Here is a 16161-nt window from a genome sequence, read left to right on the forward strand (position 1 = left end):
GGCTGGTATAGATGTGACTACTGTTCTAGTACTAGAAGTGATAGAAGCAGCTGAGGCTGTAGTAGGTTCAGGTGTATGTTTTTTTGTAGTGTTACTAGTAGAGGAGGTGGTAATAGTAGGGGATCTATTGCTGGTCGCAGTAAAAACTTGAGTGGCTGATGTTTGCATCAGTTCATTTTGGGTAGAAATTGTTGGGATTTTACTTGTGACAGTAGTTGATGTAGTGGAACTAATAGTAGTCATTTCGGTATGTTGTCTAGTTTTTGTAACTTTGTCTGTAGGAAATGTGCTGGCGGCACGAGTAGCAGTAGGTGCTGTTGTGATTGGCATAGGTTTGGTAGGTGTATATGAACCCTGACTTGACGTTGAGAAACTCATTGACGCAGCAGTGGTAACTTCCATATTTGTGGTTGGTATCAATTTTGTAGAGGTAACTATATTAGCATCAGTAGTCAAAGGGGTTTTATTGGTTGTGAATAATTCTCTAGTTATATTTGTGATAGGTATAGTTGCTGAACTAGTAGAGACTGATGTTACCACAGATTTGGAAGAGGTATATTTCCTTGTTTTAGGAGTAGATGTGGTGCTGCTAGTCAATTTATTTTCAATGGTACTTGCACTTGAAGTAGCATTAGGAAATGTTATGGTGGAAGTGGTAGACGGTATAAAAGAGGTATTAGTAGGAGGAGAAGTTGATAAGATTGGGACAGATATAGTAGTAGGAGATGGTTTGATGGTAGTGAATGGAGTTTTAGTAGTGGAGGCTGGTGTGGATTCAGGTCCTTTACTTGTACGAGCAGGAGATGTTATGGTGGTTGCCTTTGTTCTTGTTTTAGTAGTGTGAACTGTAACAGTAGAATACATCAATTAGCTATGTATCACAAACAAAAGGAGATGTAACAAAAACTACATCTCTAAGGACCCTATTACACAGGGAATATCACCTGTTTGGCTGATATCACCCTGCTTAAAGGGGTATTCCAGGGTATTTTCAACTGGCTCCAGAAAGTTAAACAGATTTGTAAATTACTTCTATTAAAAAAAATCTTAATCCTTCTAGTAGTTATCAGCTGCTGAAGTTGAGTTGTTCTTTTCTTTTGACAACAGTGCTCTCTACTGACACCTCTGCTTATTTCAGGAACTGTCCGAAGCATTAGAGGTTTGCTATGGGGATATGCTCCTACTCTGGACAGTTCCTGAGACAAGCAGAGGTGTCAGCAGAGAGCACTGTTGTCAGACAGAAAAGAATAACTCAACTTAAGCAGCTGACTACTGGAAGGATTAAGATTTTTTTAATAAAATTAATTTACAAATCTGTTCAACTTTCTGGAGCTGACTTTCAGATGATATAAAAAAAATTCCTGGAATACCCCTTTAACCGGCCCAGTTATCAGCTTTTGAACAAGCAGATGCTTGTGCCTTGTCTGATTGTTTTGCTTCGATGAGTTAAATAAAATAATTGTTAATCATCTGTACAAATCACCCTGTGTAATAGGAAATATGAGGCCGGCAAATAATGAAAGTAAAGGGCTGCTAAAACCATTTGGTGATCGTTCATGCAACCCTGACCAGTGTAATAGGCTTGTTAGAGGAGCACCAACAGGCTTGATCGGTGCTCGCTTGGGGCAGCCATGGGCTGATCTTATACCACCCTAATGCACATGACAATTTTCCAAAGCATTTCATAGAAACATTTCATATTTTTCTTTATCAAAAATATATTTTCTTAATACACTTCCTTAACACCTACCTTGTGGTAAATGCAAAGTTGTTTTAGATGTAACTTGCGGCGTCTTGATGCCTATACCAAATGCTATATGGAAGAAAAAAAGAGAACAATGCTTTTTTCTCAAATAATCTCTGTGACAGCACTGAAAAGGCCGCGTCTTGCAAAAAAGATGTCCTTACAAACATCTGTGCTTTGTTGTATTTCTTGAAAGGCTTAGATGTTGCCATATAGGTTTTATAGGTTTGAATTACCGTATTTATCGTCGTATAACACACACTTTTTAGGCTAAAATTTTTAGCCTAAAGTCTATGTGCGTGTTATACGCCGATAAACCCCCAGGAAAGGCAGGGGGAGAGAGGCCGTCGCTGCCCGCTTCTCTCCCCCTGCCTTTCCTGGGGTCTAGAGCCCTGCTGCCGGCCCTTCTCTCCCCTGGCTATCGGCGCCGCTGCCCGTTCTGTCCCCCTGACTATCGGTGCCGGCGCCCCATTGCCGGCGCCGATAGCCAGGGGGAGAGAAGCTGCACCGACAGCCAGGGGGAGAGAAGGGGCAGCGGCATCCATTGCCGGCGCCGCTGCCCCATTGCCTCCCCCCATCCCCGGTTGCATAATTACCTGTTGCCGGGGTTGGGTCCGTGCTGCTTCAGGCCTACGGTGTGCGTCCCCTGCGTCGTTGCTATGCACTGCACGGCGCACTGACGTCATGCGCCGCGCCGTGCAGCGCATAGCAACGACGCAGGGGACGCACGCCGGAGGCCTGAAGCAGCGCGGACCCGACCCTGGCAACGGGTAATTATGCAACCGGGGATGGGGGGAGGCAACGGGGCAGCGGCGCCCGCAATGGGTGCCGCTGCCCCTTCTCTCCCCCTGGCTGTCGGCGCCGCTTCTCTCCCCCTGGCTATCAGCGCCGGCAATGGGGCGCTGGCACCGATAGTCAGTGGGACAGGACGGGCAGCGGCGCCGATAGCCAGGGGGAGAGAAGGGCCGGCAGCAGGGCTCTAGACCCCAGGAAAGGCAGGGGGAGAGAAGCCGGCAGCGACGGCCTCTCTCCCCCTGCCTTTCCTAGGGGTGTATCGGGGTATACATGCGCACACACGCACCCTCATTTTACCATGGATATTTGGGTAAAAAACTTTTTTTACCCAAATATCCTTGGTAAAATGAGGGTGCGTGTTATAGGCCGGTGCGTGGTATACCCCGATAAATACGGTAATAGTTTATACAGATTTTCCTCATATAATTTTTTTTAGTTTAGCACCACTGAAATTTTTCTAGAAAATAAAGTATTTCTCACAGAAAATGATTGCAGTAACACATGTTTTGCTAAACACATGTTTATTCCCTTTGTGTGTAAACCAAAAAAGGGAGTTAAAAAAGCAAATTGAACATAATGTTCCACCAAACTCCAAAAATGGGCTGGTCAAAATTATTTGCACCCTTTTAAAATTGTGGATAAATAAGATTGTTTCAAGCATGTGATGCTCCTTTAAACTCACCTGGGGTAAGTAATGGGTGTGGGAAATCTAAAAATCACACCTTAAAGCAGATAAAAAGGAGACAAGGTCACTTAGTCTTTGCATTGTGTGGGCCACACTAAGCATGGGCAACAGAAAGAGGAGAAGAGAACTGTCAGAGGAATGATGACCACAATTGTGAAAAAATATCAACAATCTCTATCAACCATCTCCAGAGATCTAGATTTGCCTTTGTCCACAGTGCGCAACATTATCAAGAAGTTTGCAACCCAAGGCACTGTAGCTAATCTCCCTGGGCATTGAATTCAGGATAGTCCGGATGGTGAATAAGCAGCCCCAAACAAGTTCCAAAGATATTCAAGCTGTCCTGCAGGCTCAAGGAGCATCAGTGTCAGCACAAACTATCCGTTGACATTTAGATGAAATGAAACGCTATGGCAGGAGACCCAGGAGGACCCCACTGCTGACACAGAGACATAAAAAGCAAGACTACATTTTGCCAAAATGAACTTGATTAAGCCAAAATCCTTCTGGGAAAACATCTTGTGGACAGATGAGACCAAGATAGAGCTTTTTGGTAAAGCACATCATTCTGCTGTTTACTGAAAACGTAATGAGGCCTACAAAGAAAAGAACACCGTACCTACAGTGAAATATGGTGGAGGTTCAATGATGTTTTGGGGTTGTTTTGCTGCCTCTGGCACTGGGTGCCTTGATTGTGTGCAAGGCATCATGAAATCTGAGGATTACCAAAGGATTTTGGGTCGCACTGTACAGCCCAGTGTCAGAAAGCTGGGTTTGTGTCCGAGATCTTGGGTCTTCCAGCAGGACAGTGACCCCAAACATATGTCAAAAAGCCCCCAGAAATGGATGGCAACAAAGCGCTGGAGAGTTCTGAAGTGGCAGCAATGAGTCCAGATCTAAATCCCATTGAACATCTGTGGAGAGATCTTAAAAATTGCTGTTGGGAAAAGGCGCCCTGCCAATAAGAGAGACCTGAAGCAGTTTGCAAAGGAACAGTGGTCCAACATTCCAGAGAGGTGTAAGAAGCTTATTGATGGTTATAGGAAGCCACTGATTTCAGTAATTTTTTCCAAAGGGTGTGCAACCAAATATTAAGTTAAGGGTGACAATAATTTTGTCCAGACCATTTTTTTTTCCTCCCTTTTTTGGTTTAGTTCCAACACACACAAAGGGAAGAAACATGTTTACCTGCAATCATTTTCTGTGAGAAATACTTCATTTTCTTGAAAAATGTCAGGTGTGCACTGCACAAATGCAGTTCTGTTCTTTCAAGCTCTGACATTCAACCACAGCTACTTCTGTCTGCAGATATGTTTCCGGTCTTTGCATACTGAGATGAGATCAAGGAAACAGTAGACCTCAACACACTCATTAACTTAGCAACTTGGATCAAAAGGCCCACACCAACAACCATTTCCCTTTGGAACTCTGTTAAGTCTGACATATCACACCACTAAAACAAATGAACTGATTTTGGAACAATACAAGTTGATCAACAGCGATAAAAGCTACAGGACTGAGAAAATCAGTGTTACTGATGATGGCAGGTGTGTTCTGAGTCATTTGTCCAGCTCCTATATTTTAGAACTTTACTTACTTTTAGTTGGAGAAGAGGTGACATGTGATGTGGAGCTTGATGTATGAGAACTTGTTTTACTGATCTTTGTGGTCCTTGTTAATGTCCATGTTGTGGTTGCGTTTGTCCCAGCACTGCTAGTACTGATAATAACTGGAATGCTGGACTTATATTCCAAGCTTCGAGGGGTAGTATGTAAGCACATATCCGGCACTTTGCAGCAGTAGACGGAAATCTCATAATCTTCACACATAGGCACGATGTCCTGCTCTTTGTTAATACAGATCAGACCATAGGAGACATCACAGGTCACCTTCTGCCTCAGTTCATGTAGTGCAGTGTTTGGATGGCGTTTGGCTCTGCAGGAAATATGCAATGGTGTCTCACAGACATCATATCCAGCCTGCCTGATATTATGGTACGTTTCATAATCCCCTCCAGATTCATATGTAGGATAACTCACACTAAACCACTGCGACCATGAACAGATAGGTGTACAATCTTGTGCTGCAAGAGGAGGGAAAAATATTGTTTTTTTTTATGGAATTTTAAAACACAGCAAATGTTTACCAGGAAATTGAGGATGTGAAATTGTGGCTACTAATAAAGAATGTCAAATATTGATGGACATGATTGAAAATGACAATCCTGAGAGATACGTGGCGCCACATTCACATTCACCTGTACTGTACTGCTCACTACTGCACCGGATGCAGAACTTATTTATGAAATGGAGCAGGTTTCATTTTATTCAGTAGAAGACAGGAAGAAGGACAGTGTGTATTATAATGAATAATATACCCTGTCATACAGTACTGTAATCTGTAGAATTTCACTTGGGGACTTATAATACTTTTAGAATTTGGAGTAGAAAGAACATTATATGCATACATGAGAGAGATTTTTATATCTAACTATATTGGAGTTGCAGATATGATTTAGGATGAAAAAAATACTGAGCTATAAAAAGTATAATATCCTCTACTGTCCTGATTTTGATATATATCTACAATACAACTGCTGTATGTGGATAAAATTGCAACGAGAAGCAGTGGCCGATATTGCCGGTAAAGGTGCCCATTCACCTCAGACTAAAGTTGGCCAACTGTTTAAAGTGTATGGTGGTCTCACAACTCTCCTCAGAAAGGATGATGTGGTGGAGAGAAGAGTTTTTAGTTTTAGGAGACATAAGCCAGCACCAGAACTGGGAAGCGGGAAGGACCATTCCTGCATTGAGTTATATTTTACATTCTGGCTGTCTACAGCTGCCACTAGGGGGAGCTTAGGAGCTTTATGCATACCATTTATTCATGGAATTCAATGTTATACATTGCAGTATGCAGTAAGCTGGAGGTAGTCAGAATCTAATAACTTAACCTCATGGGTATGCAGGACATTTGAACAACAACAATAAAATGTCTCAAGTCAAGCACTATAAAATTCATTTGCAAATGAACCAGAAGTTGACTTTACAAGATGAAACAGAGTTCAAAAGAGAACAATGACATTTAAGACAAAGCTACTAGTAGCGAATAATCTACCGTATATACTCGAGTATAAGCCTAGTTTTTCAGCACAATTTTTCGTGCTAAAACGCCCCCTCGGCTTATACTCGAGTGAACTCTCCGCCTGTCAATCCTTTCAGTGGTCTTCAACCTGCGGACCTCCAGATGTTTTAAAACTACAACTCCCAGCATGCCCGGACAGCCTTTGGCTGTCCGACCATGCTGGGAGTTATAGTTTTGAAACATCTGGAGGTCCGCAGGTTGAAGACCACTGCGGCCTTCATCATCATCCAGACGCCCCTTTAGTTCTCTACTCACCTCCCCTCGGTGGGAAGGAAGGGTGAGCTGGTCCGGGCCATCTATGCTGCAGGGACCATCCGGTGGGGAGGGTTAGTCATTCCGGGCTGTCCATTTTCACCAGCCGGCCCCGGACTAGTGACGTTGCCTTGACGACGACGCACTGGGACGTCCGTGCGCAGCAGACGTACCTGCGCATGAACGTCCCTTTGCGTCGTCGTCAAGGCAACGCCACTAGTCCGGGGCCGGGCCTGGAGCCGAGAAGAGGGCCTCCCGGTGAAAATGGACAGCCCGGAATGACTAACCCTCCCCACTGGACGGTCCCTGCAGCATAGATGGCCTGGACCAGCTCACCTTTCCTTCCCACCAAGGGGAGGTGAGTAGAGAACTAAAGGGGCGTCTGGATGATGACGAAGGCCGCAGTGGTCTTCAACCTGCGGACCTCCAGATGTTTCAAAACTACAACTCCCATCATGGTCGGACAGTCAAAGGCTGTCCGGGCATGCTGGGAGTTGTAGTTTTAAAACATCTGGAGGTCCACAAGTTGAAGACCACTGAAAGGATTGACAGGCGGAGAGTTCACTCGAGTATAAGCCGAGGGGGCGTTTTAGCACCGAGGGAAGGTGAGTAGAAAACTAAAGGGGGGGGGGTCTGGATGATGACGAAGGCCGCAATGGTCTTCAACCTGGGACCTCCAGATGTTCCAAAACTACAACTCCCAGCATGCTGGACAGCCGATGGCTATCCGGACATGCTGGGAGTTGTGGTTTTGCAACATCTGGAGGTCCGCAGGTTGAAGACCACTGATGAAGGGATTGACACGCGGTGATGATGAAGGGGGGGAAATGATGACGGGGGTGATGATGACAGGGTGATGATGAGGGGGTGTTAATGACGGGGGTCTGGATGATTACAGGGGGGGATGATGTATTTCCCACCCTAGGCTTATAGTAGAGTCAATAACTTTTCCTGGGTTTTTGGGGTGACATTAGGGGCCTCGGCTTACATTCGGGTCAGCTTATATTCGACTTTATACGGTATGCAAACCCCAACATAAATTGCTATATTCTAATTTCCACTTACTGCTAGTAGAGGTTTCGTTCACGACCGTTGGACCAGGTGTAGGTGTAGAAGTCTCATACTGTGAAATGCTAGAGGTTGGCCTGGTCACTGTTAAAGACTTGGTGGTCGGTGGGCTTTTCGACATCAGAATTGTTGGTGCGGTTGTCCCACTTATATTGATGGTAGTGATGATACTTGCTGGAGTGGTAGTTCCATTTGGACCAGTAGTAGATGAACAAGTATTAGATACTGTACAGCAGTACACTCTAATCTCATAGTCATAACAAATAGGCAGAGGGCGCTGTTCTTTGTTGTAACAGATAAGCCCATAAGAGATGTCACATACCACGATTTGCCCCAGACTGTATAAGTTCTTATTTGGCCTATGCTTTGCTCTGCAGGAAATTTTCTGTGGACTTCCACACACATCATATCCAGCCTTCCTGATGTTGTCATATGTTTCATAATCCCCTCTAGATGCAAATGAAGGAATGCTGGAGCTAAGCCATTTAGACCAGGAGCAGACAGGTGTACAATCTAGAACAACAGAAATAACACATCATCTTAATCTGAAATGTTACTGATCCCACTGATAGATATTACGGCCAACTTCAATAAAATTACCTACCACCGGAAATATGTGGTATGAAAACAAGTCTTTATTGATAGACTACTAAAGAGACAGGCACCTTATTTCATGAATAAAAATGGTAATAACTATCAGACTGTCATATGTGCAAACTGGATTGACAAATTCTGTGTAGAGAGTAGTGTTGAGCGGCATAGGCCATATTCGAATTCGCGAATATTCGCGAATATATGGACGAATATTCGTCATACATTCGCGAATATTCGCATATTCGTTATGTCCTAGTTTTATTTTCGCATATGCGAATATTCGTGTATGCGAAAATTCGCGAATGCGAAAATTAACATAAGTGAATATTGGCATATGCAAAATTAATATGTGCGAAAATTCGCATATGCGAAAATTAGATATGCTAATTTTCGCATATGCGAATTTACGCAGGCCTGTCTCACATAGTAGTATTACAGTCTTCTTTACACCACACAAGCTGGAAGCAGAGAGGGATGATCACTGTGATGTGTACTGTGAAGAAAAAAAAAAAAAAAAAAAAACAATATTCGTAATTACGAATATATAGCGCTATATTCGCGAAATTCGCGAATTCGCGAATATGCGATATTCGCGAATAATATTCGAATTGCGAATATTCGCCAGCAACACTAGTAGAGAGCAGTGGTTAAATTTAGTGATAGTTTACAAGAGAAGGGAATACACTGTCCCTGACCTATGAGATGATTGAATCAATGCCTCCCATGGGTGTAACTGTAATAGTAGCATCAAAGTAGAGGAAAGTTACATGATGCCAACCACCCTGCAAGCGATCCATCTGGATGCCAGTTTTGCTGAAAATCTGCAATATGCTACAAGGTCACAGTCAGTAGAAGCGGAAAGTATAGCTTATATCTTTATTCCACCAAGAGATAAATGTGCAAAAGCCTTTTTTAAGCAAAAGTAGCAGTTATGGTAGCTTCTATAGTCCTGATGATGAAGTCAGTGGGCCTCACTTACTAAGAGTATCGGATTTTTACTAGTTTCAGACTTGCAGGATTTCTCTCTATTTACTATTGGGAAAAGTCGGGAACATTTTCAGACCAGCTTTTTCTAGGTTGATATTTCCAGCCATTTACCCACAGGATTTTCTGTGAATTCAATAGTAAATCGGTTGGGTTGTGAAACCACGCTCCTTTTCGGGCCAACCACGCCCCCTTTGCAGCAGACCACGCCCCTTTTTCGGCTTTTCACAGTGCAATGTCGGGTTTGTTGGATTTTCCAGGCGCACACTGTCGCACACTGGTGCAGACATGTCTCAGACACTCTGCGCCAAAATAACCAGACAAAAACTGGTAGGTTTCAGCTTAGTAAATGAGGCCCAGTATGTACATGACAAAGCTGGTTGGACGCAGTGACTATGAGGATTAATGCATTAGATTGTTCCTGTGAGTGCAATAAAATACACCCTGTGGAGTTTTTAAACGATGCCACACAAGGATGTTTTTTTTCTCGTTATTTTGATCAACATTATCTTAATCACTATAGGTACACCTGTGCAATCCATGAAGCTCCAAGTAGATCCTGACATGGTGGTATTGGCGTGGGAGCACTGTGAATGATCATATCACTGTAAGGACCCGGATCATTTTAAGAGGAAACAGCAAGAGATTACATTGTAATAGATACTTGTCTTCTATTACTGCAGCTAGAGCCCTTCAGAGATGGGGGGGACTTATCAAGGGTGATGTAGGTGAACCATTTTTCTACACCTTTAATGTGTGTGGTGTTAATGTGTGCTTTCACCATATATTTAAATGGTTGCATAGCAAGTGATAATTGCATATTACTTCAGTACACCAGTTTGTATGGTTCCTTCTTTGCCAATTTTTTTCTGCAACATTTTAACCTTTTGCGTCAAAATATGTGACTTTATGCACATTGCTGTCCACAGACAGTTTTGTAAGCCAGGTCTGCGCTAGTTTAGATTTGCAACAAATTGAGGGCATTGGGACAAATTGTGTGACAAGTCGCACAGGATAAATTCACGACTACTGCTTAAAGCTAACCAGACTATGGAATTGGAGGACTACAGTACCCAGAAGGATAATCAAAAAGGGTTCAAAAGGGGCCTGGATGAATTTATGGAGAGAGATAATAGTAAAGGTTATGGGAACAGAACATTGATTTATTCTCATTTCCATATTTAGAGTCAGGAGGAGTTTTTTCCCCTGTTATGGGGGAATTGGCATCAGCATCATAAGTTTTTTTTTTGCCTTCCTCTGAATTAACACAATAGGGACACAGTAAGGATATGGCTTGAACGTTTGTCTTTTTCTTAACCTTATGAATAGAGTTGAGCAAACTTTTGAAAAGTTTGGTTCGCCGGACTCTTCGAAAATCGCAAGTTCGGTTCGGCTTGGTTCAACTCAAACTGGCAATAAGATAAGCCCCTAAACACATTTAAAACACTACCTAACAGCTCTTAACTCCTTCCTTACACTGTTAGGAATGTATTCAAGTAGATTTATAGTGTTTTTTATGGCTCAGTTATAGCGACATGCGGAAACCCATGGTAACTATTCCAGCTCACCCATTTTTAGGCCTATTCACACCTAAATAAAGCTGCAGAAAGTATCCCTGTTTTTTTGTAGATGCCTGCCAGTGTTAATATGCACATGGAGGCATGGGAAGACGCCGTGGCTTTATCCCAGTGTGCCAAAAATGATCCCATTTTTCGGAGTAGTAACAGAATTGGCATTTTAAAATAGTGAAGACTGAAGAAGAAATAGCTCTTCTATGAAAAGCCGAAAAAATCATCCCTTTTACAAGAGGCTGAACAAAACAGAAAACTCATGGCAAACTGGGCAAGATCTGGCCAATAATCTAATCTGGTGAGCCAGAAGTCCATGGGGTCTAGCTGGAAGTAGCAGGTTTGCCAAAAAAGTCAATTTCATTTTGGCCAGCAGCCCTGTCTGGCCCCAGGTTGGTTGCAAAAGCAACCGCTATAAATGTGTTAAATTTCGCCCCAGCCAGACGGCCCAGGCCTGATTGGAATTAGCAGCAATGAATGGTGTAAAACTATTTTTTGGACATGTATTGCCTCTGACTGTAAATACAATTACATGTATTAACTGTGGCATGCAAGGAATGGCTGTCTCAGCAAAATAATGGCGACTGGTACTCATTTTGTACAGCAGCCCTGGCTGGCTGCAGGGTGGTTGCAAAAGTAAACACAACAAATTAGAATTTAGCCAGCAGGCCTGGCTGGCCGCAGGGTCGTTGCAAAAGAAAACGCAATCAATTTGAATTTTCCACCTGCCAGGTGGCCTGGGCCTGGCTGGGGAAACCCACTGAGACAACATAAATGGAGCAAAGCTTTTTTTCGGCCACTTATTTCCCCTGGCCATAGGTGCTACTCCACGTATTAACCGTGGTATGCATGGTACGGCTGTCTAAGCAAAGTAATGGTGACTAGGTACGCACCACCTTGGCTGGGCACACCCCATTAGTTGCCTGAAGGCCGTGGAGTCCATAAGATGGTATGGGAGGGCCTGTGCCACCAACAATTTGGCCAAGTAGGAATTGAGGCATGCTACAACAGAGGGACTGGGAGAATACTGTTGTCTGAAGGAGATGGATTCTCCAATGGATAACTGACAGGATCGGGGAGGAGTAGGGCACAACACAGATAAGGCAAATCTGGAAAATGTGCTGCCTATGGAAGAGGCCTGGCTGTTAGACAATTGGCAGTGGAGTTGAGCAAACTTGAAAATTTCTGTCTGTATCCCAGCATGTCAAAAATTATCTCTTTTTTTTGGGAGTAGCAAGAACTGCAATTCTTTCATGAATACGATTTCTGCTCAGACTTCGTCCAACAGAAGATGGGTGAAGCTGGGTCCCACTGTTTTTACTTAGTAGCATTTTTACTTTTACACATCTGCCTAAAACTTTTTCAAAGTATTGTAAGTAATAACATTGCAGTTACATTCAGTAACTTCTATTTGGAGATGATTGCTTTACCATTTTCTTCTCCATCCAGCTCAGACAGCCATGACATGTGTCTTCAAATTTATCTTGCTTTTCCAGCACCCTCCCGACCTTCACTCTCCGTACACACTTCCCATCATGCTGCCCATCTAACAGTACCATCCTGTGCATGCTGCTTTCCTCAGTGGCCTCATAACTATAGTTACCTTCAATAAATAGTAAAGGTTCACCTCCTCAGTCCTCTTATGTATTAAGTGTGTCTTACTTAGTGTCCTCATGTGTTAAACTGTATCACTCAATAAAAAATATACTTACTTGTTGAAGATTAGTGGATGTAGACTGAAAACTAAATTTTTAAATAAAAGTATTACTATACTATATTTGATCTGCTAGGGGGTTTATAGGCTAAAGAAGGGGTATGACAGATCCATGGTCAGTTTGAGTGTTATGCCAATAATAGCAGCAATGCAAATTTTGACCATATGATGTTTTGTTGTGTCACCATGTAGCTCTAGCCTAAAAGCAAGAATAATCCATGGTAATTTTACCCTCTGTGGCTGCAGTTGGAGAGATGGTGGCAGGGGTAATAGATGTGGTTGTGAGGGGTGTTGTACTGGAACAAGAAGAGTCATCTATAAAAAATAAAATAAAAAAAAACATATTAAGAGGAAAGAAATGTTGAGAGCAGCAATTTAACCATTGATAAGTTTTTGTTCTCATGCCTATTTATTTTTATCACCTTAGATCTTAAGTGAGGCACTATCAGCAAATCACCTTCTTTCTAAAGTAAATTACATAACATAAATTGGAGGTGCGCAAAAGCAGTGCCACCAGGAGCTATGCTGTTCAATAGCATAGGTTATGGGGCTTTACATCAATCGGAGTTGTGCAAATTACATAACACTCAACTGTCTTTGTCCAAACCTTTGTTGGCTACCCATTTAAGAGTCCATTCACATGGCAGGATCCGGCTTTAGGGTCTATTCACACGTACAATATTCTGCGCAGATTTAATGCGCAGGATTTCAAGTCATTCAGTTTACATTGAAATCCGCAGCAGAAAATCCTGCGCATCAAATCTTTGCACTAAATCTGCACAGAATACTGTACGTGTGAATAGACCCTTAAAAATTCTGAATCGGAAATTCTTGTGCAGCAGCCTTCCATTGTTTTCAATGAGATTCAGCTGAACCTGCTGTGATGACTCGCTCTTGCAAATAGGTGTGGTTGCAGTATAGAGGCAAGGAAATAGTACTTTTCAAATCAAAGTTCACACTTGGCACACAGCAAAAAGTCTTTAAATGCAGAACAAAAGGAAAACGTAACAAAAGTCCACCTGAGTCCATGCCAAGCAGCATCAAGCAAGTCTTTTCCAAGCCTCCAGGCAGGCTGTTCACCAGCTTCCAAGCTTGGAGCAAACGCGGGGATGAACTGCACATGCAGCTCTCTCTGGCAGTGTGAGCTGCAACTAGCAAATCCCCCTCAGCTGATGAAACGGTGCCTTTAAGGCCAACAAAAGGTGATCTGGATTGTAGGGAATGACCCCGACCCTGCACTTGTTCATTCGCAGTAAGAGCTGTCCTGGATTGGCCTTCCAGTAACAACGGCCATAGTGTCAGACTGCATCACAGCACAGACACTGAATGAATACCAGCTCTTACTTCACCAAAGCCAGGAGCCTTGGTGACACACATCACCCATCCAGCACGATACCTTTCACCTTCTCACACTGCAGAATTTTTGCGTTGTAAGGTCAAATTCTGAAATCCGAAGAAAGAATAAATGTTTATTCTTTTAGCAGAATCCGCTCAGATATGCAGAGCCTTCAATAAAGACTGCACATGTCCGAGTGGTTCTAGCATCGACTGACACAGTCTGTACCTGCTGCGCACGGTATGTCTGCCTGGAATTTCTCCAAGCGGATATTCTGACGTGTGAATGGGCCCTAAAAGAGCTACACTTTAATACATGTGTCTATTATATTCTCATGCATGATGCTCATTTCAATTCTAAGTATAATATAGGTTTGTGCAACTATACTGTATATTGCTTTATTTTTTATAAATCAAAATAAAAGATACCTACCTAGTTTTTTACAGGAAATGTTTCCATTAGATGCGCAGACACTAAAACAGATAGAAACATAAGTGTATGTTATAATATATAAGTACTAGAATACCTAAAGGGTTTGTCCATAGACTTAACCCCTTAGGGACTCACCCTATTTTTACCTTAAAGAGATATCCAGTGGTGAAAAACGTATCCCCTATCCTAAGGATAGGGGATAAGTTTCAGATCGCGGGGAGTCCGACCCCTGGGGTCCCCCGCGATCTCCTGTACGGGGCCCCAACAGCCCGCAGGAAGGGGGCGTGTTGACCACCGCACAAAGAGGCGGCTGACACGCCCCCTCAATACAACGCTATTGCCTTTGGCAATCTCTGGCTCTGCCATAGAGTTGTATTGAGGGCGCATGTCGGCCGTCGCTTCTGGCCAGCGAGCCGGGGCCCTGTACTGGAGACCCCCAGCAGTCGGACCCCCCGCGATCTGAAACTTATCCCCAAACCTTAGGATAGGGGAAACGTTTTTCACCACTGGACTACCCCTTCAAGGAAGTCGCTTTTCTTTTTTTCCTCCTTCCTTTCTAAAAATCGTAACGCTTTCAATTTTGCACCTACAGACCCATATAAGGACTTCTTTTTGCGTCACCAATTGTACTTTTTAATGCCATCACTTATTTTATAATATAACCTGCAGCGAAACCCCAAAAAAATTATTTGTGGGGTGAAATAAAAAAGAAATGCCATTTTGTAACTTTTGGGGGCTCCAGTTTCTACGCAGTGGATTTTTTTTGCATGGTATAGCTCCCTATGTAGACCAAAAAGAAAGTGTAAAAAAAAAAGTTAATAAAAGGGCATTAACCCCTTCTTAATAAAAGTTTGAATTCCCCCCACCCCTTTTTCCTATATTTTAAATAATTAATGTGATAAAAAATAAACATAATCATATGTGGTACCGCCGCATGCGTAAATGTCCAAACTATTAAAATATAAGGTTAGTTAAACCGCAAGGTTGATGGCGTACATTGAAAAAAACGCCAAAGTTCAAATCTGTGCATTTTTGATCACAACACAAAAATTTGCCCTCATATAGCCTGTATACTGAAAAATAAAAAAGTTATAGGGTTCAGAAGATGACAGTTTTAAACATATTGATTTTGGCGCATGTAGTAAAATAAAATAAAACCTACATACATTGGGTATCCTTGTACAGTGTGGACCTACAGAATAAGGATAAGGTGTCATTGTTACCGAAAAGTAGACTGAGTAGAAACGGAAGCCCCCAAAAGTTACAAAATGGCGTTTTGTTTTGTCTTTCAATTTCACCCCACAAATATTTTCTTTTTTTTTTTGCCGTAGATTTTGTAATGAAATGACTGATGTCATTATAAAGTACAATTGGTGACGCAAACAACAAGCCCTTGTATGGATCTGTAGGTGGAAAAATGAAAGCATTATGATTTTTAGAAGGGTAGGAGGAACAAACGAAAGTGCAAAAATGAACATTGGCCTTAAAGTGTTTCCTTAAAGCCCCTTTAAGGAAACACTTTAAGGCCAATGTTCATTTCTTACTCTGCAGGGCTGTGGAGTTGGTAGATAAATGTTCCGACTCCGCAGTTTTTTGTACTTCGACTTCGACTCCCCGACTCCGACTCCTCTGTATTAATATGCAAATGTATTTTATACATTCCTTGAAGGAAAGAAAGGCAACATGTCATTACCACAGGACTACTGGCAGGGAAGCCAACAGTCTACTGTATTGAACAGTTTAAGCCCACCAAGTTCTTCTAAGCTCTTCTAGCAGAGAGAGGTAGTTGGGCAGAAGCTGCTGCCTTCTCCTTTTTGTGTGCTGATCTGCTGCTGAAGATAGGGC

General features: G+C 42.8%; 1 protein-coding gene across 1 annotated transcript in view; it reads right to left on the reverse strand.

Moving 5' to 3' along the window:
* Positions 1–16161, reverse strand: part of LOC130277504 (mucin-2-like) — an 82442-nt gene that overhangs the window by 20825 nt on the left and 45456 nt on the right. The window contains exons 27-32 of the mRNA XM_056528180.1: positions 14317–14357; positions 12780–12863; positions 7686–8201; positions 4822–5307; positions 1751–1813; positions 1–845 (exon numbers count right to left, since the gene is read on the reverse strand). The exon at positions 1–845 is cut by the window's left edge and continues 529 nt beyond it. Coding sequence (XP_056384155.1) covers positions 1–845; positions 1751–1813; positions 4822–5307; positions 7686–8201; positions 12780–12863; positions 14317–14357 — 2035 coding nt within the window. The remainder of the gene's footprint in view (positions 846–1750; positions 1814–4821; positions 5308–7685; positions 8202–12779; positions 12864–14316; positions 14358–16161) is intronic.

Source organism: Hyla sarda, chromosome 6, assembly GCF_029499605.1.
Source record: "Hyla sarda isolate aHylSar1 chromosome 6, aHylSar1.hap1, whole genome shotgun sequence".
Classification (NCBI taxonomy): domain Eukaryota; kingdom Metazoa; phylum Chordata; class Amphibia; order Anura; family Hylidae; genus Hyla; species Hyla sarda.